This window comes from Suricata suricatta, chromosome 8 (genome assembly GCF_006229205.1).
Source record: "Suricata suricatta isolate VVHF042 chromosome 8, meerkat_22Aug2017_6uvM2_HiC, whole genome shotgun sequence".
Taxonomy (NCBI): domain Eukaryota; kingdom Metazoa; phylum Chordata; class Mammalia; order Carnivora; family Herpestidae; genus Suricata; species Suricata suricatta.
Genome location: NC_043707.1, coordinates 11,531,638 through 11,555,783, shown reverse-complemented (window position 1 = coordinate 11,555,783; position 24,146 = coordinate 11,531,638). Strand labels below are relative to the sequence as shown.

Below are 24,146 nucleotides of genomic sequence, written 5' to 3'. Positions count from 1 at the left end.
TTGCTATGGTGAATAATAAATACATCTTCCATATGTATCGCTTGGTTGATTCAAAAAGTTAAAGGTTAAAAGCAACATCGACAATAAGGTCATGTAAATATCTATCAGGACACAACCAAAATCACATGAGTGGACTCAAAGGGAAAAACAACCACAAACTTCTTTTACTTGGTTTGCTTTTTGCCTATTTCAAGAAGAGTTCTGTATCAGCACATATAAGCCAAATGTTCTCACAATGAGTGGTTTCATGTTTTGTTTTCCTACAACATTTTCCTCATATGTCTGTATTGGCTCCTAGAATGCTACATTTACATAGCTGTCCGTCCACAAGCCTAGCGGTTTTAACTTATTTTGCTGGGTGTGACAGACTTCAGTGTAACATGAAAGCTGTGGACATTTTCCCCAAATGTACTCATAACACAAAATTTTGAATATGATTTCAGGAATTTTATGGGCTTCCACCTGGGTTCCAAAGTAAAAACCTCTGTTCTAAACAGTGGATCCATAAAAGCAAGGATCTTGTCTTCTTTTTTTTCTTTTAATGTTTATTTATTTTTGAGACAGAGAAAGATAGAGCATGAGCAGGAGAGGGGCAGAGATGGGAAGACACAGAATCAGAAGCAAGGCTCCAGATGCCGAGCTGTCAGCACAGAGCTCAATGTGGGGCTCAAACTCACAGACTATGAGATCATTACCTGAGCTGAAGTCAGACACTTAACCGACTGAGCCACCCAGGCACCCCTTAATTTTGTATCTCTAGCACCTGTCTATCCCAGATGGCAGCCAATAAATATATTTGGGTAAATATTAAATGAACCAATTATTCCCAGTTTTTCATGGGGGAATAATTTTCATGTTTTAAATGTTACTTTTAAATTTTTTAAAAATGTTTTTTATTTTTGAGAGACAGAGAGAGAGACAGTGTGAGCAGGGGAGGGTCAGAGAGAGAGGGAGACACAGAATCTGAAGCAGGCTCCAGGCTCTGAGCTAGCTGTCAGCACAGAGCCCAGTGCGGGGCTCGAACCCACAAACCGTGAGATCATCACCTGGGCTGAAACTGGACGCTTAACCGACTAAGCCACCCAGGTACCCCTAAATGTTACTTGTAAAATATAAGCGATTGGGGTGCCTGGCTGGCTAAGTTGGTGGAGCATGTGATTCTTGATCTCGGGGTTGTGAATTTCAGTCTCACACTGGCTGTGGAAATTACTTGAAAATAAAATCTTAAAAATAAATAGAAGAAGTTAGTTTCAGCTCTCTAGTTTCTGTTTTGTAGAATCTACTTTGTGACATAATCCAAAGATTCATGAAGGTAGCTTTAAAAATTATGATTTTGGGGGGAGTCTGGCTGGCTCAGTCAGTGGAGCATGTGACTCTTGATCTTGGGGTCCTGAGTTCGAGTCCCACTTGGTATAAAGGTTACTTACAAATAAAATCTTTTTTTTAATATGAATTTTTAATTATATCTATGCTGATATATTCACGGGCGAAATATATTGATGTCTGCAACTTTGACACGTATCAAAATGGAAGATAGATGCTTATGTAATAGAGCAAATATAGGGAAATGTTCATTGTAGAATCTAGAAAGTGGGCATGTGGGTGTTTACTGTATAACTCTTTTAACTTTTTCTAAATGTTTGAAATTTTCATAAGTTGGAAAAAGTGATTTGCTTAAGCAGAGGCCCATTCAATATTAGATCTTGTAAGGCATAAATAGACATGAATCTTTTCTTCCGTTTGCAGAACTCTTAGGAGTCTGAATAGTTCCCAGGTTACACTCTGAACCGGCACACAAAGCTGCTTTTGGTAGAAAAAATTTTATTAACATAACTGGGCAATTTATCCAATATAAGTTAGGCATCGCAGAACGTGTAATTAGTAATTACTACACTGAAAATGTGACCCAGTCGTTTAGGCAGACTTCAGAAGAGATGTGCGCAAAAGAGGAGATAGAAGGAATGGTTTTGTGGTTGCAACGTCATTGGTCTTTGCTGAAGTGTTTTCTGACCGCAAACGTGGTAGACTAGTCTATTTCAGTATTCCTCATTAGACAAATATAATAAACAAATGTTTGCCCTCTCTCATTCCTTAAAAACACATCATGCTTCTAAGCAGGGGTGGAAACGGTTACGGAGGCAGTCTGTGTGGTGAACCGGCGCTGCAGTCACGGTGCTTGGGTCTGCATCCTACCTAGACTGGCACTGGGATATGAATAACCATCGCTCCATCTTAGAGCTGTGCTGTCATCAAGTGGAACGGCAGCAGCTGATCTATTCTTATCACCTTACAAGTCATAATTATGGTTTGACCTAATGAAGGAAGACGGACCAGTTGTTTCAAAGTCTCTTCCTCTGGAATTCCGCGGTGAGGTCTGAAACAAATACCCAGCTCGCATCGGCACCCTTTTCGAATACCCGAGATGACCAGGGAACCTAACACCTGAACCCCCGCAAACCCTTCAGCGCCTAGTAAACCGACCATCCTGCGCATGTGCGGGGGTGCTCACTAGCCCCGCCCTTCATTGGTGCTTGGCCTGTTCCATTCCTGAGGGATGTTGACAGTTGCGGAAAACTTGGAAGCCTAGGCCTGGAAGTACAGGTGAGTTACTAGTCCTTCTAGCGTCTCAGTGCAGGAGTGATCACTGGTGGTTATGATGTGTTTATCCCGACGCCTTCAACGGGCTCGTGAAGGTTTGCACTGGCTCCTCCCTGCCTCCCCCCCTCACCTGGGAACGGTAGGGCTGGCCGGCGTGACGGCCAGGTACGGAAGCCTAGAGGGCCCCGCCCACCCCGAGGGGCCCCGCCTCTCTGAGACCCGCAGATCTCCCACCCCGCGGCGACGCCGGGCCGCTCCTCTTCCTCTCCGCCCCGCCGGCCGCGGCCGCGGGGGACGTCAGCGCTGCCAGCGTGGAAACCGCGGCGGGGCGCGGGAGGCGGAAGTAGCTCCCGGACCACGGGGCCTTTCTCCGGCTCCGCCGGCCACCTCAGTCATGGACGCGTCCCTGGAGAAGGTCTGTACTCGGGCTGAGAGGCGGCACTGCGGCCCGGGCCTCCGCCTCCCGGGCGACTGTTTCCCGGTCGCGAGCTGCCATTGTGACCGGGGAGGGGCGGGGGGGGTGGCACTAACTGGCCCAGCCTGGGGGGCGCGAGGGCGCCCAGCCGGGCGCTTGCGGCTGAGGCCTGGTCACGTCACGGAGCCGGGACTCCTGGGGTCCCCGGGGGCCGAGAGAGGCCGGGCGGGTTTTGCCGGGAGCCCATTGCGGGTGCCGCGGGGCCGACCTTGGGGCCTGCCCGAGCTCGGCTCACCCTTGGGCTGACGGAGCTAACAACTTGCGACCCCAGAAGAGCCTGGATAGCACGCCTGTAGGTTTTCTGTGGTCTCCAAGTTAGCGCGGGGGGCAGTGTTAAAGCCGTGGTTTTCCAACTTCGGCGTGACTAGGAATCACCTGGGGCCCTTGGTAAACGTCCCGACTTTTCGGCCCTCGGGTGGGGAACCTCGAGGGGGCGGGACGGGCTCTGCTTGGTTAACAGGTTCCCCCACATGAGTCTGGTGCTGCAGTTCGTGAAGACCCCCGAGGTCCGGAAGGGGTGGGTCTTCGGTGGATTGCGAATTGCTTTTTGGGGATTGCTGCTGTTCCGCAACTTGTGACTCCCCCCTCCTTTTCGTGCCCCCGGGCGGGGGGGCCCCGCGTCAGTCTGAAATCCACGGGTAGCAGCCCCCTCCTCTAGTTTGTGAGGATGCACCTGACCAGTTGCTCTGGGGAGGGAAATGGATGCTGATTGTCCCGGATTTAGGGCTTGTAAGTGAGACCCAGTGCTTGGATCCTTCTCGGGTTACCTAGCTTCAGAAGCTGACATTTTGCCCGCCCTCGAAGCCTTTCTCCGTCTTTAAGCTTGGGAGTCTGCCTGTGCAGACCCAATTATTGTTGTTGTTGTTGTTGTTGTCGTTGTTGTTATTTTGCACGTGTAGAATTCCGGAGCCACGCAAGTGTTTTAAGGTTGCCTTCTTTTCATCTTGACCTGGGAGCAGTAACATCCTGGGTCGTTTTTCAGTGCGGCAGCTTCTGTAGATTTGTCCCCTTGCCACTGGGAAGTCGAAGGGAGCAATTTTAACAGTTGGGGCAGGTGTCTTAAAGCGACACCCCTCCCCCCCCCCCAGTCGCGTCTCTAGATGGGGCGGGAGGCAATCAGGAAGAGAAAAGGATTGTATGCCCCTAGCCTTAACGTCTTTCTCTGGCGAGGGATGAAGTCTTTCCAGGCCTTTGATGAGTAGAGTGGCTGCCTTGTGGTACTTAGAGTTCCAGGCCAGATTAGCGATTTGGTTGGGGGGGGGGGTTGCATTTCTGATGGTCACAAGCAGTGGGCAGGGCGGTGCCTCGTGGGTGGAGGCCGAGGACGCTGCTAAACACCGTCAGGTGCACAGACTCTGCTCCAAATGTTAATGGTGCTGAGGCTGAGAATTCCTGGTCTGGGTCCAGACCCAGTGTGTGACACCCACAGCTGACCAGGAAGCGGTGCTGAGATGATCCCTTCCCTGTTGTTTCCTGTCTGGTTTCATAGGACAGGAGGGCTCTGTCTGTTCAGTTAGAAACCTGAAGAACTGGAGTGATCTCTCCTCCAATAATTTCTTATAGGCAAATCTGCAAAGAAGAGTGGATCGAAATCCTGCTTGAGATGCTGCTTTTCTGGCACTTGATTAGTAGAGGACACTGGTTTCTCCCCAGAAACGTTAGCAGGTGGTGGTAATAGACCTCAAGCTCCACAGATGAAGATGGGAGGAGGTACTGAAAGTCATGGAGTGCTTGGGCTGGAGCGCTGGCAGAAATGGCAGTGACTGTGAGGAATTCAGAATGGGTGGGCCGCAAGGTTCTGCCTTAGGCCAGTATGGAAATTTTGAATGTGTTTCAGAACCAGGACTGTGTCTTATTTTTATTTTCCCTGAGGCAACGGAGGGCTTCTTAGGTAATGAACAATTTCTATTGGTGCTAAGTGGTCAGAAAAAAAAGAATTCCCGTAACACGAATGTTGAGGAGGATTTTAGGTTGAGAAAAACAGATTGACTCAACGTAGAAACATTGACTTGCGTCCATTTTTCCATTTCTTTGAGGAATAGACTGTTTGGGGCGAAATTCTACATTGCCAGTATGAATGCGAGAACTATTTGAGCAGTTCTGAATGATCCCATTTAAACTGATCCTTGCATAATTTATAGTGGCTACAGAAACCATGGCGTTACTTGATTCCCGTTCTCTCATTTTGAGTAAGTGCTCTCTAGAATGTAGTATGCTGTCGTCACTTAGGAGAATCAGACGCTGCGTTCCTGCTGACCCGATGTCATTTTGTAACGTGTGCTTTTTCTTGAGATGATGTGTAGGTGGGAGACCTGGGACCACAGAGCCGTTTTCTTGACTTGATCGCTTTTCTCTCACAGTAGTCTGTCGTCTCTGAAATGAGTGAGGTCTCAAGAGACCAGATAGGTCCATTGAAAGGGGCAAGGAATTTAAACTAGAAGAGTAGGTATGGGAGCCGAGGCCCCCCAATACCTTGTCCAGCTCATAAGGAACAAGGCCCTGTCACATAGTCTTACAGCGTTTACTCAGGTTAATAGTCAAGTTAAAAAAAAAAAAAAGCCACAGGAAGGAATTATTCTGATGCTTTAGATCTTATTAAGTTAACACACCTACATACATTTTTTAAGCAAAAACGTGCTACTTTTAACTTGTACCACAGCCCAGACCTTTTCCTGTTGCTTGGAAAAAGCTCATTCTTCCTGGGTATTATGTTTAGACAAAGTGTGCTGCAGTGTGTTTGCATTTACTTTAATTCCAGCCCCGAGAAAGCTGAAAGCAGGTGTCTCACCCTCAGCACTGCTGGCCTTCTGGAGAGGCTGTCCTGTAGGGTGTTTATTTCAGCAGCCACCCCGGCCTCAACCCTTAGCACTTCGCACAGCGTGACAGCCCAAGTGTCCGCACCAGGCACTTGTTCCTGGGGCCTAGGGGGACTGCTCTGCTTGAGTGGCTGGGGCCGCGCTGTCCAGTACGGTAGCCACTAGCCACATTTGGCTACTTAAACTTAAATTTCGATTCATTAGGATAAAATAAAATCTAAACTTCAGTTCCTTTGAAGTGCTGGGTCACAGTGTGGCTTGTGGCTCCACTGCCCGAGGGTGGCGGTGGAGAACATTTCCAGGACCACAGACCGCTCAGTTGGACAGCACTCTAGAGAGGGGCTCCTTTATGTGCCGCATGTCTAATTGTTGTTTCTAAAAGAGGCACCTCTGCCCCTGGATCTGATCTAAATAATTAAACACCCAACGCATTATTTTTTCTTGGACTCATTCTGAGCAAAAGCCACCCCTCCCCCTTGGGTCCTGATTTTGGAAAATTCTTTCATCTCATTGTGCATAAGTTTACAAGGAGCAGTTGGAGCATGACTGGAACACTCCTGCTTATTACTCATAAATACTACCAGAATCTCTACGCTATTTTTTATTTTAAAAGCTCACTGAAGGGAAATAATCATTTTCTGTGGTCTGATTTTACATCTTACGTAGAAAAGGAACCGGGAGAGGAGGGTAGCCTGTAATTGTGGCACTCACTTGAAGCTGATCCCTGTATCTTCATCATGCGAGGGCTTTGCATACGGGTGCATGGTGGCTACGGTGGTGAACGGTTGTCCGATGCTGGGTGTCAGGGTAAACATGGTACAGATCCTGATCCTAAAAATCTATGGCTTCAGTGTTTTTTTATTTTATTTACTCAGGATCGCGGAGGTAGTCGTTGGAGAGCTGTCGGGGCTCCCCATGTCAGTGGGGGCTCCGCCAGATCTAGGATTTTGAGTTCTGATTATAGATAGGAGTTAGCTTGAGTTTAATGTCAGCTGTTTTTACTAAAGCATAACCTGGTTTGATTTGTAATTTTTATTGAAGGCCAACCATGGTTAGAGCCCCGTGCTGAGAGAAACACAGGGTAAATAAGACACGGTCCTTGCAGGTTATGCTCTGGGGGGGCATGCAGGTTTAGACAAATCCCTGTATATCAGAAAGGGGTAAAAAGTACCAAATTAAGGAAAAAATGGGGACTGCATAGAGTTCAGTGACCAGGAAAGATTTTTGTGGAAGAGATTTTTTTGGTAGAATATTTAGTTCAGAATTGTGGCTTTTCTAGAGTGTTTTAAAAATGTAAATAAAATGTGGATGCCTACTTTATCATATGATTGTGCCTCAGATTATTGCTGGTAGAACATAAATTAAGGGAAAGGAAATCTTCCTATTTTGAAGTTAGATATAAAAACATAGTTTCCAGTCACAATCTGAAAAAAATATATATAAAAAAATAGCTTCCAGTCCCAATCTGAAATCACATTTTTCTAAGAGATATTCAAAATTGAAATTTCATTATTTAAAATTTATTATTTATTTAGTTTCTGTCATTGCAGTTGTTTTTGCTTTACTAATGTGAAGTATTCAGTTGCCTTAAAGTTGGATAGTCCTTGAGGTCTAACCTTGGATTTGATCCCCATTTTATTTCTGTGGAAAATGCTTTCTGAATTTCAAATGACTGAGGGAGGAGTATGCTTTTCTAACATAGCCTTCTTCCTTCCTATATGCAGAAAAGCAGAAACAGCAGAATAAGGCCTCCACTTTAAAATGCAGCTCCATGACATTGAACATTTAGCTCCAGTGAGCTTCTCAGGATCCTAGTGAGACTGGACATTGTAGTAGATGGGATCCTGTGAAATGTAATTTTGTGCGTGACAAACGGTTGAGGGGGTGGCCAAGGGGCTCAGTCAGGTCATGACCTCATGGTACCTGACATCAAGCCCCAAGCTGGGCTCTGTACCGACAGAGCTGGGATTCTCTCTCCCTCCTTTCCCTGCCCTCCCCCTTCCCAGCTTGTGCACTCTCTCAAAATAAAATAAACAAACATTTTAAAAAGAGAGACAGGGGCACCTGGGCGGTTCAGCTGGTTAAGCATCTGACTTTAGCTCAGGTCATGACCTCCTAGTTGGTAAGCTTGAGTCCTGAATCGGGTGAGCCCGTGCCCTACTTGGGGTGAGCCCACTTCTTTCTCTCTCTTTCGCTCCCTCTCTCTCCCCCTCCCTTTCCCTCCCTCTTTACCCTTCATTCCCTTTCTCTTCCTCTTCCTCTCTCCCTTCCTCTTTCTCTTTGCCCTCATAGGATTCTTTCTCCCCCCTCCTCACTCACTTGCGCCCTCTCTCTCATTAAATTAGTTAATTAAAATAATAAAAAGAGTTGAACATTGGCAGTTTCATACAGTTCAACCCGAAAGGTCTGAAGACACATAGATACAAAGGCTTCAGAATTGATGGGTTCCTTTCCTCAAAAAGATAAGGCCAGCAACATTAATCCTACAAAGTTCCAGTTCCGTGTTGGACAGAGTGATACTGGTGAGGATAATGGGTATCTTTATCTTTCAGATTCCATCCCCAGCAAGTTCTAGGAAACACTCCCTGTAAGAAGCATATCTCAGTGAAAGACACATTTTCCAGTGACTATAGCATGCTTTTCTTTAAGTAGTTTTCTTATGTTCTGGAATAAGTGTGTGATTCCAGATAAACTAGTAAACGTTGTAGGACTAGAACTTGGCAGATGCTTGGTGGTTTTCCATCTATGTAGTTGTTAGGAAGTATTTATTCACGATACAAAGTCTGAGCGAATCGATTCTTTAGAGAAGTGGTCTCTGGGAATACAGTCTTTGAAACTTGGACTTGGATTCCTGTCTGATTGCTCTGTTCTCTTCTGTTTTGTTTTTAAACCCTCCGCATACTTCTGTGACAGCTTTGATCTGATGTTACTAATGCTCCCTCCTTGTCTCTACCAGATTTTTACTTTTCTGCCGTGCTGCTTTGCCCCTTCTTTTTCCCGGTGTTCTTTTCTGCCTCTCTTCTTGACCAGTCAGTAAGATTAAATACTAACACTCTATGCAATATTGGCATATCCTTCTTCAACTAGGAATATTACACTACTTACTGAGCCAGTAATTACAGTGTACTTCATGTTCTCGAAGACACACTCAAGCACAGAGTCCTTGATGGTTAAAAATAAGATGTTCCAGGAGTATCCAGTTCTTAGACAGTAGTGCCTAGTTCTTAATGAAAAAGTTCTCTTTAAAAATCAGGCCAAAGTATTTACAAATGTAGAAACTGAGATTACAAAAGGGTAAGCCAGGTTTGCAGGGCACTATATCAGCTTCCCAGAAAATCCCTGTCATTTGGTCTTGACATTGACCTGAAAGGAACAATCGCTGCTGTGTTCTGAGCTTCTCAGAGATGGGCTGTATTTGGGGTTGGAGGGACTGGTGCAGGATAGCAGGCACTGTTTGTTTTCACTGGGGAGGAAAATCAGTGATTTTGAGAGAGTTGACAGTTGCACGGTTATCACTCTCTGGGATTAACCTTGTTTAGAAAGGTGTGGAAGGCCACAGTGGTTGGGATGTTAGAGACATAGCCTTTTGGAGTTTTCTCTGATCCCTTTGATCGATTGCAGAAAGGTGGTGATTCTTATGACTAATGCGTATGTTGTAAACTAGCATCTGGTGACGCCGCAGTCTCTGGTCCAGTACGAGCAGCCGGTGGTGTCGCGTACCTCAGATTTTGTTAACGGCCCTAGAACACTCCGAATATGAATGTTCCTCCCTGAAAAAATTGAGATGATAGTATCATTTGCTTCTATTGATGAATGTTGTGATTTATGTATTTTAAAATTACATTTTAGGGGCGCCTGGGTGGCTCAGTCGGTTAAGCCTCCGACTTCAGCTCAGGTCAGATCTCATGTTCGTGGGTTCAAGCCCCACGTCAGGCTCTGTGTTGACAGCTAGCTCAGAGCCTGGAGCCTGCTTCAGATTCTGTGTCTCCCTTTCTCTCTGCCCCTCCCCCTCTCATGCTCTGTCTCTCTCTCTGTATCAAAAATAAATAAAACATTAAAACAATTTTTTTAATTACATTTTAGACTACATTTCCCCCTTCTTTTCTGCGGGCTGCTTCTCTTTAAAGTGTTAGCTCTGTGTTTCCCAAGTAGCAGTTATTCATATACCTTTTTTGAATTTTGCCACTTCAGTGTACCACTTACACTTATTTGCTTGGTATTTCTTTTTTTATGTTTATTTTTGAGACAGAGCGAGCACGAGCAGGGGAGGGGCAGAGAGAGAGGGAGACACAGAATCAGAAGCAGGCTCCAGGCTCTGAGCTGTCATCAAAGAGGCTCACGTGGGGCTCAAACCCATGGGCCATGAAATCATGACCTGAGCTGAAGTCGGATGCTTAACCAACTCAGCCACCCAGGCGTCCCTGCTTAGTATTTCTTTTAAGTTGACTTTACTTCATTCACCTACCTTTTTAAGATTGAGGGACAGTTTATATGCAGTAAAATTACCTGATTTAATGTGACAGTTTAAATTGTGGCAGTTACATATAGAGATATAACCAAGAGCATCATCAAGATACAGGACATTTGCATCTCCCTGAGAAGTTCTCTTGTGCCTCTTTACAGTGGATCCCCGATCTGCTTTTTGTTCCCATAATCTGCCCCCCACTATATTTTTAACTTAATTTTGCTAAACTGTAGGGTCTATGAATTCATAGTTTGAGGCCTTATTTTTTTCCTTAATTCACATGAAAGTAAATACGTAATTTTTGTTGTCAAACTTTGTTCAACTAAAGAAAGTATATACAGGAGCTCATTTAAGTATGCTTGAAAGTGGAGAACATTTTTTAAAAAATTTTTAAGTATTTGCTTATTTTAACTTTTTTGATCTTTATTTTTGAGAAAGAGAGAGACAGAATGTGAGCAGGAGAGGGGCAGAGAGAGAGGGAGACAGAATCTGAAGCAGGCTCCATGCTCTGAGTTGTCGGCACAGAGCCCGACATGGGGCTTGAACTCATGAAACTGAGTTCATGACCTGAGCCGAAGTTGGACACTTAACTGACTGAGCCACCCAGGCACCTCAGTTTATTTATTTAGAGACAGACAGAGACAGCATGAGAAGAGGAGGGGCGGAGAGAGAGGGGGAGAGAGAGAATCCCAACCAGGCTCTGCACTGCCAGCACAGAGCCCAGTGCAGGGCTCGAACTCACACAACAGAGATCATGACCGGAGGCAAAACCAAGAGTCAGATGCTTAACCAACTGAGCCACCCAAGCACCCTGAAAGCTGAGAACATTTTAAAAGTGAACATAGAGCAGCAGTTCCCAAATATTATGCATTGAGGTTTTTATTTTTCTACTGCAGTTTCCTCTTTTGAGAGGTTATTGTGAACTTCTCAGTAAGTAAACTTTGTTAATAAATGATCGTTTATCTGATTGTTTATAATTGCCAACATCCATACCGCACGTGACATCCTGCATGTGGGTGTCAAATCAAGTGTAGCAGGTCATGACCAGCAGTGTTTAAAAAATGAAATCAGACAAACTAATAAATAGAATGTATTCCAAATAAGGGTAGGAATAGTGCCAGTGCGGCTTTATACTGAGTGGATACAATTCTAGCCAGAAGCAAAAATAATTTTTTCATTAATCCGTGCAGCCCTATTCTTGATAAATTTAGAATTTCCTGCTAGCTTTTTGAAAACTCAAGAAAGTACTCCCCATTTCCTTTACTGTTTTATCTTGCATTTGACTCTTGACTTTTCTCTCCTCCGTTTAAATTGTGGGAACTCGGGGCACCTGGGTGGCTCAGGTCATGATCTCACGAACTGTGGGTTTGAGCCCTTCATCGGGCTCTGTGCTGACAGCTCAGAGCCTGGAGCCTGCTTCTAATTCCGTGTCTCCTTCTTTCTCTGCCCTTCCTCCGCTCACTCTCTGTCTCTGTCTCTCAAAATAAAATAAAGACATTTAAAAAATTATAAAAAAATAAATTGTGAGAACTTGAACTGGTGAACATTACAAGTGTCGTATTTCTTCTTCTGATAGCGGCAGGGTATTTTAATACTCCACACTGACTGAAAGTGCTGAAAATCACCTAGTATTAAAATGGCTTTCAGGAAAAATGCTTATAAAAATGATGAATGGTATAGCCTGTTTTACACAATGAACTGTTTCAGCTCCGTGACAATCACTGTGCAAACGACTGAGTGGTTCTTAGGAGCCTTGAGATCGCATTAAGCCCTACCATGCATCTGTGCTCGATACAATTGAAGGAAAAATAATGAATCCACCTCATTACACAGCAGAATCAGCCCTAGCTGAGTGTAGTTCATAAATGCACAGCCTAATTGCTGCCTCTGAACTCTCAGTAATGAGTATTTGGGTTTCATGATTAGGTGTACACACTCGATAGATGGTTTGTTGCACTGTTTTGGGTGGTTGTTTGTTTGTTTGTTTTAATAGTTTGACTGCTGTGAGCCTCTAAGGCTGAGGGACCCCAGGGTGAGAGGAGACCCTGGGGTCCGGCTCAAAGGTCGGAGTTGCCCCCCTCCTGCTCCCTTCCCTACAGGAGCATCTGAAGACACCACATACACACACGTTATTCCCGGGACTGGCTCTTAAGGTCGGAAGGAAAGACCATGGAAAGTGAGGCAACTAAAGAGCCCTGGCCTCAAAAGGGGTGATGGGAATCTAATGATGAATTTGTTAACAGAGGGACCTTTTTCCAGAAGTTGCTTCCGGCAAAAGATTTTCAGTCAAGTCACTTGACTCAAGATTTAAAGGAGGGAGAATGTATTCAGATACGTTTATAGGTAGAAAAAGCAGTTCTGTTGTTCCAGTACCTTCCCTTCAGGGGCACTGCTTGCAAATTACATGTTGTCTTTGATTTTACTTTACAACTCGAACAGCCGTGACCACAACCGTTTGCACGGGCTCCACTAGGGGGAATGATGGTTGCGAGCATTTTAGCGAAGGCCTGGTTTGCCCGGACTGTCCCAGCTCACACCTGTGGTCACGGCTTAATTATTAACAGTGCTTCCTTTCACTCTTGAAAACACCCTGGTTTGGTTGCTGAGTTTTTGGTCATGTAGTTGAGACTGAAATCTCAGCAGTAGGGAGAGTCTTCGGATACACTTTCCATCTAGGTGAAGACATGAATCCCTCAAGGATCGTCCTTGAGATGCCTTAAGAGGCCTTAGCTCTAATTATGACTTTTGAGTACAGGGCTTTCTCAGAATGTGAGTTGCTGTGTTTACTTATTTGAGAAAATTGGGAAGCAATATTGTCAGGGGGTTAGGAGCGCCGGTTCTGGGGTGGGACAGGCCCTGAGGCACATGATCTGTGCCTTTGGGTGAGTCAGGAAGTAATGCACTTAAAGTGGTAACTTCGCATAATGCCCGGAATATAGTCAGCAGTCTGGTAACTGTTAGTAATTATTAGGGATCACAGATCTTATTGAGCCCTTTTTCTGTGCTAGACCCTATGCTTGGGGCTAAGGAATAAAAAAAAATAAAATAAAAAATAAAAAAGGACATTCTTCCTAGGAACCTAGCACAGAATGCTGTTTTTCCTTCCCTAAAAATCTTGAAACAATCTCCATCCAGATACTGGATAATATCTTTATACATAAACTCAGCCTTCCTCTCGTTTAGGTGTGTGTGTGTCTGATGCCTTGCTGTTGTTTGTTAACATTTACACACAGCCGGTGCGCCTGGCCCTATAACCGGTCTTGACGGTTTGCAGTGTTACCACGGCTCCTCCCACTAGAAGTTTATGGGCACATGGCTTTTAATTTTAAGGAACCAGTTAACAAATAAGTGGGTTTTTTTAGAGCATTCCTTGCCAGCCAGAGCGTAATATGATTCTGCATCTGGCTAACATTTTCTCTTTGGATTATCCACTTAACACAACAAGCACGTGAGGGTCTCTGGCACTGGGGTCACATCATATTCACATTTAATTTACTGAAGCTTAACTGTATATGCTTATGACCCACCCACTTCCCCGCCACCTGCTCCACCTCTGACTTCACTTCCTGAAAGAGAGGAGGAGCCAGAACAGTTTAAACATAAGCCATTCCTCTCAGTGAGTGTGAGCTCCGTATAGACAGACTCACGCCGGAGAATGGGAAGCTGCATTTCCCTGCTGCCTTTCACCATGTAAGCATCTCACTATCACATGTGAGTTTTGGGGTTTAAAATAAGTATTGTTCATAAGTAGTGAATTCTAAGTAAGTTGACTATTTTGTCTACTCTTAAGTGAAAAATGCATCCCGATCCTGTAGGAAACATTAGCTATGTTGTCCTTAGAGCCAGTATGTCAATGCCCATTGTGCTGCGGCTTCCTAAGGGACGTCAGAGTAACACGCCCATCCAAGAGTTAAGCTGACTGGAGAGCTTTTATTTTAGCCTACAAAAGCAATCAAAATCGGTGAGAGCCTGAATCACTGCCTTCAGGAAGCTTATAATCTAATTGGAGAGAATATGTGGCCTGGAAAGATCATCTCAAAGACAATTCGCAGTAAAGGACGTAAGGAATCCTAAGCAGCAGTTGCATGTTAGAATGGCCCCAGTTCCAAGTGTCCTGTTCCATTGTCCCCATAAGTATAGTTTTTGTCAAGCAACATGTTCAGAGTATTTGGCTTAGAAAAAATGGGATTAATATATATTTATATATATATTTTAACTTTAGAGCACATGCGCAACCAGGGCAGAGGGGCAACAGGAGGGAGAGAGAGAATCTCAGGAAGGCTGCATGCTGAGCATGGACCCTGATGTGGGGCTCAAGCCCATGAGCCTGGGATCATGACCTGAGCAGAAACCAAGAGTCAGACGCTCAGTTGACTGAGCCACACGGGCGCCCTGTATTGATATCTCTAAAGAGAATATGAGAGAGTGAAATGGCTTTATCCATAAAAGTTTCTTGGAAGGACTGAATTGTGATATAGTAGCTGGAGAAATATGAGGCAGAGGGCACCTCACACTGGCAAGTGGTAAAAGCATGAAACATGGAGGTGTGGTGGATCAAGCAAAACTGTTATCTTTTCATTTGACCAGATAATTGGGGACACACTGGAGTGTCACAGGAGATGAGAATAATAAGGAATGTGACCAGTAGACTGAGGAGTTAAGATAAATTCTCTAGATTATCTGTTCCTCATCCTACTCATAATCATTACCTGAGAATACTGAGACCATATTAGATTGCATTCTAACCCATCTGTGAAATTTAGTTGTGGATATTATTATAAACGCCAGTTTTAAAATAATTTTTCTATATTGTATAAAAATCATATTGGACATGGCTGCATGTTACTTGTAATCAGAAGAACACAAGTGGAAAATTCCTGAATCAGATCCCTAAGGTCCCTTCTGAAGTGAACATTTTCTGTACTTACACCGACAGAGTAGAATTTTTTTTAATATATTAATTTTTTTTTGAGAGAGAGAATGAATGGGGAGGGGCAGAGAGAGAGGCAGACACAGAATCTGAAGCAGGCTCCAGGCTCTGAGCTGTCAGCACAGAGTCTGACGTGGGACTCAAACCCACGGACCTTGAGATCATGACCTGAGCCGAAGTCGATGTTCAAGGAACTGAGAAGCCCGGGTGCCCCTAAGTAGAATTTCTTAAAAACAATTTTGAGGAGATACTGCAGTGCTAACTGTGATACAGCCTATTGCACATTTACTCCATCTACCATATGATGAGGTGCTGTAGGAAATAGGAAGAGAACACAGCATAAATCCACTCACCGTACGCTTGAAGAGTAAGAGGGGAACAAAAGAGAGCCTCGCTAACTATCAATAACCCAACTCAGAGTCAAGACAAGCAATTTTTCTGCTTTAAGATTGCTAGGAAGATTAAGAAAAAAGAAAGGAAAATGAGTTTGTGTGTTTAATTTTGTAAGATTAAACAATTTTTTTTTATTTAGGAGCACCTGGGTGGTTCTGTTGGTTGAGCATCCGACTTTGGCTCAGGTCATGATCTCACAGCTCGTGGGCTCAAGCCCTGCATCGGGCTCTGTGCTGACAGCTTGGAGTCTGGAGCCTGCTTCAGATTCTGTGTCTCCTTCTCTCTCTCTCTCTCTCTCTCTCTCTCTCTCTCTCTCTCGGCCCTTGCCCTGCTCATGCTCTGTCTCTCTCTGTCTCTCTCTCAAAAATAAATATTTAAAAAACTTAAAAAAAATTTTTTTGAATGAGAGAAGAACACTTGATACTGAAATCCAAAAGGAACGAAAAGGGGCACCTGACTCTTGATTTCAGCTCAGGTCATAGTCTCATGGGTTCGTGGGATCAAGCCCCATGTTGAGCTCTGCACTGACAGTGTGGAGCCTGCCTGGGATTCTCTCTCTGTGTACCTCTCTCTCTGCCTTTCTCTCTCTCTCTCAAAATAAATGAACATATAAAATACATTATTTTTAAAAAAACAAAAGGAAATGAGCTGAAAAGATACTCGCCGACCTGATGGCTGTCCTTCCAGCTCCCTTCTCCAGAGGCGGTCACTGCAACCCGCCGGCTAAGCTCCCAGAGTGTACGGACCACTCCCAGGTTTATGAGAGTATTCATTTCCTGTGGCTACTGTGACAAGTGAGCACAAACTGAGTGGCCTAGGACAACAGAAATGTGTTTTCCCATAGTTCCGGAGGCCAGAAGTTTGAAAGCTGTATCCCTGGGCTGAAAACAAGGTGTTGGCAGGGCCACACTCCCCACAGAGGCCCTCCCATTCCTGAGCCGTTGACGCTGCCTGCCAGCGCTCATTCCTGGGTTTGTGGCCCAGCACTCCTGATTTTTGAGGCCAGCCCCTCAAATCTCCTTCTACTCTGTCTTCAGAGAGGCTTCTCGTGTGTGTGTGTGTGTGTGTGTGTGTGTGTGGAGTCTCCCTCTCTCTCACCTGGATATATGTGACCACTTTTAGAGTTCACCTGGACAATTCAGGGTAACCTCACCATCTCAAGATCCTTAACTTAATCACATCTGTAAAGACTGCCATGTAAGGTAACATTCACAAGTTCCAGGGATTATGATGTGAATAACTTTTGGGAGGGCCATTTTTCAGCCTACTACAACTGTAAAACAAGTAGTCCACAGTACAGACTTTTCTGAACCTCGCTTCTAAGAGTGTAAAACTGGAATAACCTAACATTAACTCAAGACTAGTTAAAAGATGGTAATCCATGGAGTGGAATATGGTGTCACCACTGGGAATGAGGTGGATATACTACTGATTGGGAACCATATTCCTGATAAAGTAAAAAAAAAGGCAAGTTGTGGGGTTAGATATGGGTTAGGTGAGGACTTGGAAAGATACATGTCAGACTTGAGTGGCCCCCCTCAGGCAGTCAGACTTTTTTGTGTTACATGTTTGTGCTTTGGAATTCTCATTTTTTTTAAAGGTTTATTTCTTTTAAGAGAGAGAGAGAGAGAGAGAGAGAGAGCACTCAAGTGAGCACAAGCAGTAGAGGGGCAGAGAGAAAGAATCCCAAGCAGGGCTCAAACCCATGAACTGTGAGATCATGACCTGAGCCAAAATCAAGAGTTGGACGCTTCACCGACTGAGCCATCCAGGCGCCCGCATGCTTTGGAATTTTTTAATCAAATGTACTTCACAGTAAATCTGTGTGTTTTATATTAAGTCCAGAAGAAAATGGACTTGGATTTAATTTTTCTGGATGAATTACGTTGCAGAAGTAATATGGGATTATCACAGTTTTAACCTTTTTTTTTTTTTTTTTTTTAACTTCCAGATAGCAGACCCTATGTTAGCTGAGATGGGGAAGAACTTGAAGGAGGCCATGAAGATGCTGGAGCACAGTCAGAGGTGAGCGTGGGCACAAGTGACCCCATTAAACACGCTCAACCTGTTGTGAACTGGTGGCACTGGTTTCCCGCTGGTAAAAACTCCTCTTGGTTTCAGAGTGTCACGCATAGTTGAGCTTCCCCTGACTTGAAAGATGGTGTTTGTCTTGGGTAGAAGGTACTTTGTAATTAAAGGATTTTGAAATTGAGGGGCAGGACTTAGAATTTTCACTTCTGCCTGTTAAGAGTTTCATTTACTTAATATATTGATTTGAATCTCTAAATACTTCTTCCTATATATTTATGTCATATACGGCATCAGCTAACCAAGAAATGAGTTCAAATGTCATTTTTTTTTCATGTTCTCCTAAGACTGAAACTGTACCCCAGACTGGAGGCTGGGGTGTTAGGGGTAGGGGAAGAGATGTGATAAATGTGTTTCAAATGCTGTATCAGGGGCGCCTGGGAGGCTGTCTGTTGAGCATCCGAGTTTGGCTCAGGTCATGACCTTGCAGTTTGAGGGTTCAAGCCCCACGTTGGGCTCTGTGCTGACAGCTCAGAGCTTGGCACTTGCTTCCCATGCTGTATGTCCCTCTCTCTCTCTCTGCCCCTCCCCTGCTATGATCTGTCTCTCAAAAATAAATAAATGTTAAAAAAAAAATTAAAAAGTCAAATCCTGTATCAGTTACTAAGAGGTAAGAGGCAACATTGTCACATGTTCGCGTGTTCGAATGTTATCAATTTGGTTAAGAAAGTTTTTTAATTTTCTTTAAATTAGAAGAACAGAGGAGGAAAATGGAAAGAAGTTGGTATCAGGAGAAATTCCGGGGCCACTCCAAGGCAGGTAGGTGGCAATGAAGATAACGTACTTTTAGTTAGAGTCTGTGTTTTCTTTCAATCAAGATTTTACAAACCACTGTTGATTTATAATTGTAGCTGTAATGAGCACGGAGCAAATTGAGAGTCCCGTGCCGTGTGACACCAGGGCACCGCGCTGCCGTTGGTGGGTGGTAGATCTACCTGCTGCTTTCCTTTACCCATTCAGGATCTAATTTAATTTAATATCCCATTCAGAAGTTAACAACCCCGTGACTCAAAAGTGAACACACAAATTTATAATTATAACTCGACTATTATACTTAATTCATCCTTGAAACCCATAATCTATTCAGTAGACTGAGCTTTGTGGTGAGAGATACTGTAATTTGATAAGATTTATTATTTATATAATAAAGCAAAATGAAAATGTCAACCAGCTTTGATCATTTTGTTGGCAGAGTGATTTCTTTTGGCAACTAAAACCAGTCTGTCGAGAGCGTGTGTGGTTTAAGCCTGCAGGGAAAATATCAGAAAAATAAGTAACCATGTAACTAAAATTTTCACAGGATGTTGGCACCCAATGTGGACTTCAAGTCCCAGCCCAGCTTCCCTCAAACAAGCTTTTTTTTTTTTCCTTGTTTTATAACCAGGAAACTGCACATAGGTAAACAGAACAACTCCCTTAAATTGTCCTTTGGCCTGACTGTGAACATATACAAGGTTGCAAAAGAAAAATAGGGAGGAAAGACACAGTGTGTCATTAAGTGTCCTATCTGACACACCCAGAGAGTAGTATTTTGAGACAGGCACTCCTGTTGATTGCCTGAGCAGGGCTGATTTGAAGCCCTCTAGCTGTAGGGCGGGAACCAAAGCCCATCAGTCCTCTCCAGCCAGAGCTGGGGATGGGGTTGAGAGGTTGTGTTAGGTCCATAGAACTTTCCCCAGAAGAGATGCTGCCAAGAACACCTGTGATGCTCAGAATGGGACATCAGGAAAGCCACAGGTCAGGAGCGTTCACACATAATATAATGGCAGCATCTGAGATGGTGCTTGGCTAGGCACAGCATTAAACATTTTCCATGCACTGATTGTAGCCTTACAGTTCTGTAATGTAGGGGCTGAATTTCAACAGCTTGCTCAAGGTCCCTTGGCAGGCACCCACTCCCACTGTGACACTCCACAGTGTCCAAGGACCAGAGCCCCTCTCCCATGAATATCAGCACCTTGAGGAGGATGGGTTTGGGGGCATGGTTTTGACGGTGCTTTTTTTTCTTTTTTTTAAACATTTATTCATTTTTGAGAGACACAGAGCATGAGCAGGTAAAGGGCAGAAAGAGAGAGGGAGACACAGAAACTGAAGCTAGCTGTCAGCACAGAGCCCGATGTGGAACTCGAACCCATGAACCGTGAGACCATGACCTGCGCTGAAGTTGGCCACTTGACCGACTGAGCCACCTGCGCACCCTGATGGTGCTGCTTTTTAAAAAGAGAACTTACTATTAGTCAATTCTCACTTACTGGTCGAGTCCCATTAATGGAATGATAACATTTTTACATTACAGTTGCTGCAGGTCGCCTTGCCATTGCTTACTATTTTAGCCATGTACCTTCTTCTCATGAGTTTTCAAATAGTCATGTAATGAGTGTTTAATATCATATCTCGGATAGAAGTAAATCTGTTCATACTCTAAGCAGATCTCTCGTTTCCCTGCTTGAGGAAGAGGGAATAAATGATGCGTGCATTACATTTTCAGCTGGTTAGGACAGACAGGCAAGACTCCTACGTGGAAGAAAACTAGCCATAGCAGTGGCACTGGAGAATTCTTGCTGCTTCTGTGACCTTCCAGCTTCTTCAGAGGACTGTTTCAGTTCCTGTAACATGCTTTTTAAATATTCTTCTTGGATTCACATGACCTGGTAGAGAAATACCATTAATGTAATACTGGTGAAGTTTTCAGAACTCAGTCTCTTATTTGGATAGAAGATTTAAATGCCTGGTTCTATTGAGAATTCAGTTAATGTGAGGGTTGTTTTTAAAAGCTGTATTCTGGGGGCCCCCGAGTGGCTCAGTCACTTAAGCATCTGACTTCGGCTCAGGTCATGATCTCACAGTTCGTGGGTTCGAGCCCCACATCGTGCTCTGTGCTGACAGCTCAGAGCCTGGAGCTTGCTTCACATTTTGTGTCTCCCTCTCTCTCTGACCCTCCCCTGCTCACACTGCCTCTCTTTGTCTCTCAAAAATAAATAAAAAACATAAGAATTTTTAAAAAATAAAAAAAAATTTTTTAATAAAAAAAAAATAAAAGCCTGTATCCCAAACACATTCTCTTCTAGCTACTCAATTTTAAAAAACCCAAAGAACACAACTTGCCAAGGCTGGTTTAAATGAAGGAAATGGAGTGGTGGGGAATGTGAGCTATTTCCACCTGTCCGTGAACTCTCTCTTGATTCTGCAGCGGACAAGATATGGTGCGCATTCTCCAGCTAGTTCAGAATCTGATGCACGGAGATGAAGAGGAGGAGCCCCAGAGCCCCCGGTAATGGACATCGGTTGGCAGCTTCTCTCTGAAAGTATATGTGACCTTTACTTTGATAGTGACTGCATGCTTACAAGTTGCTGAATTAGAGAGCTGTGCTTCATTCACAGTTACATGTGAAACAATGTTCATTTTTTCTCTTTTCAGCAAGACATTTAATATACGTTAGGTAATATATTTCATAAAAGGAAGGCATTTATGAAAATGAAACCCTGTAGTTTATATGGCATCGTTTCTTAGAGAGGGGCTGGCAGAGGGACCAAAGAATGAAAACTGCTGTGTGCGTTTCTGCTTCTGGTTGCTTCTGCTCCCGTGCTCCTGCTTCTGACCGCTAGCAGGTGCCGCAGCCGAATTTCTTGGCAGGACCCTGTTGTCGATGAATTCTCCATTTATTTTTATTCATCTGACTTAGCTCCCTATTTAATTTTGTGTTTAATTCTTTTAAATGTATTTTTTTTTGGAATAAGTAAGTCATTGTCCTTTTCCACATTTCAGACGCTAAAAAGAGTACACAAAGGCAATTTTCAGTCAGCGATGTGATGGCATATGTTAGCCGAATCCAGAGTTGATGTAAATTCTAAAATGATAGTGACCTTGAATGAAAAGGGGGTATTTGTAGAGTGAGACGGTGTGGCCAGCTTCTTGTGTAGTCTTCAGACACACTTTGCGTGTGCGTATATACAAGCTAAGTGTCTACACTCCTTCCAGTAGTGCATAAATCCCGTGTGTGGTGGTGTGCACTTGCTTTCTTCATCTGTGTCTCCAGGTTCATTGTATATCAGGATGCAAGGAGTGTCCTCTAAGAGCTATTTAGTTTTACTTTGGTCGAATGAACTATGTTTTACTTAACTAGTGTTTACTGTGGCAAACATTGCTACAGCCAGTGACTTTGTGTGTCACTTACCATACAAGCAAGTGTTTCTGGAGATTAAAGTCCTAAAAGTAGAATTTCTGGGCCAGATAGGCTGTGTATTTGTAGTTTTGAAAGACCCTGCCAAGTTTCACCTGGTGGAATTATGCCAATTTACAGCCCCACCAGCAGTACATGAAAATATCTCTTTGCCCGCAAGGCTGTTTGTAAACTTAAGGATCATTGCCAATCTGCAAGATGAGAAATGATACGTCAGCATAATTCGAGCTTGCATTTTTCTTATGAGTCAGGTTAAGTGGCTTTTTTCTATGTTTTAAAACTCGTTTACATTTCCTTTTCCATGACCTATCTCCTTTGCCAAGTATCCTGTCCAATTTTTTGGCCTTTTTCATATTGACTTAGAGTTGATTCTTTATAAGGGACAGTAGTCCATCCATTTTCATTATACATAAGACACACCTAGGTTCCTTGAATTGGCTCTACTGTCACAAATAGCTGTTGGATGCAGGGAATTGACTTCATCTAATGATTCGTTAAAGAAGTTGTTTTCTGCACATTTTGACTCAGCTCTACACACTGTATTTCGTAGAGCAGACATTTAGTTTTTAAAAAATTGGGGAGAAAACTATTCATAGCTTGTATATGTAGTAGATATTCAGTAGAATCTTCCCCAGATCATCAGTACTTTTTATGCATTGAATTTTTAAATTTATCTCGATTTATGCCTTCTAGACCAATAGGTGGATTCCAAGTCTGAGAAATTTCTGTGGAAATGCTGTATCTGTCGGTGACTAATACTTTAATTGATTGTGATTAACAGAATCCAGAATATTGGAGAACAAGGTCATATAGCTTTGTTGGGGCATAGTCTGGGAGCTTATATTTCAACTCTGGACAAAGAGAAGCTTAGAAAACTCACAACCAGGATACTGTCAGACACTACTTTATGGCTGTGCCGGATCTTCAGGTAAGGACATGTATGGGTTGGGTATGGACTGTTTCCTGGGTCTCTGCTGCCTGAGTCCATGTTGGCTTTTTCTTCCCCTCCCTTTTGGAAGGGTTGCATATTAAAACAGAACTCTGTGTGCCTTAGTTTCCCCATCTGTTAAATGGGGGTAACATCAGTATCTGTTTTATGACATAGTTAGGAGGAATAAATGAGTGAAAGACTTATGTCAAAAGCCGAGAACGTAAGCGCGTACATGTTGGGTAATGCCAGCCGTCACTTATTTTTAGGATTCCTACATGGCACATGTTGGTAGAAGATAGAGCAGGAAATGGCTGCAGGTATTCTGAATCAAAGGGTTAGCTTCTGCTTTAGTAGAAAGGAAATGCTGTCATAAGGAAGTTGAGCATGTGTTAGGAAGTTGAAAGTTGCTCTACGCTGTGATAATGTTGGCGTTATTAAGGAGTTTTCGCAGGTAAGGAGTCAGTAGAAGAGGAGGACCAGTGGTATTATGGGAGTTATGCTGTTCCTTTTTTCTTTTATGTTTATTTTTGGAGGGGAGAAAAGGAAGGGGCAAGGGGCAGAAAGAGGGAGACAGGATCTGAGGTGGGGCTCGAACTCACAACCGGTGAAATCATGACCTGAGCCAAAGTCTACCCCGGTGCCCCTGTGCTGTTACTTTTAAGGGGAAGGAATGTTTGCTGAACACTGGAAGCTTTAACTGGACAGACTCCCTTTCAGATGTTGGGAAAGAGCTTGGCCTATACGAAGAGGTGAAGTTTGCCTAACTGTATCGCAGAGGAGAGATTTTCTTCTCAGAAACATCCACCACCTGAAACTGAAATTCTCTCTTCTCACTTTTCTAGAAGATTGAGAAAAATAACTTGCCCCAGGCAGACAGTCACGAAAGCAAAAGCTAGACTGCCCGGCAGTTTTCACATTCTTTCTTACTTTGGGTGTCGTGGGGCCGCTACTGCGAAGAGCCTTGCCTGCGTCGTCCGCGTCGGCCTTCTTGTGCGGCAAGCCGGCGGGCGCTGCAGCCTCCAGCCTTTTCGTAATCCAGACTCCTATTCTCCGCTGCTTTTCTTCACAGTTTCCACTCCTGCTGGAGTTGGGTATGGACAAAGGGTGGGTTGCCTCCCTTCTTTATGACCTCCAGCAGTCAGGTCAGGTGTGGTCAGCCATCTGTGGTAAGGAAGATCTCTCTCTCCGTTGACTGCTCTAGGTGACAATTCCTAGATTAAGAAAAGAATTACTCCCAAGACTGTAAAATTAGGATGTAAAATCGGAGCT

General features: G+C 44.0%; 1 protein-coding gene, 1 long non-coding RNA gene and 1 other non-coding gene across 6 annotated transcripts in view; 2 read left to right on the top strand and 1 right to left on the bottom strand.

Moving 5' to 3' along the window:
- Positions 1-1,801: 1,801 nt before the first annotated feature.
- Positions 1,802-3,041, bottom strand: LOC115298924. The gene is made up of 2 exons (XR_003911899.1): positions 2,833-3,041; positions 1,802-2,374 (listed from the first exon to the last, which is right to left on the bottom strand). It is a non-coding gene; the product is annotated as an uncharacterized LOC115298924 (long non-coding RNA).
- The window catches only part of PDXDC1 (pyridoxal dependent decarboxylase domain containing 1), a 46,506-nt gene continuing 24,942 nt past the window's right edge, over positions 2,583-24,146 (top strand). The window contains exons 1-5 of one of the 4 annotated variants that reach the window (XM_029948105.1): positions 2,583-2,601; positions 17,629-17,702; positions 18,459-18,524; positions 20,956-21,036; positions 22,728-22,874. In XM_029948105.1, coding sequence (XP_029803965.1) covers positions 17,641-17,702; positions 18,459-18,524; positions 20,956-21,036; positions 22,728-22,874 — 356 coding nt within the window. In that variant the 5' untranslated portion in view covers positions 2,583-2,601; positions 17,629-17,640. Of the gene's footprint in view, positions 2,602-2,797; positions 3,014-3,268; positions 3,366-17,628; positions 17,703-18,458; positions 18,525-20,955; positions 21,037-22,727; positions 22,875-24,146 lie in introns of those variants that run through there. The other 3 variants (XM_029948104.1, XM_029948107.1, XM_029948106.1) reach the window with 3 other exon arrangements.
- Positions 21,563-21,632, top strand: LOC115300583. The gene has a single exon (XR_003912746.1). It is a non-coding gene; the product is annotated as a small nucleolar RNA SNORD45 (small nucleolar RNA).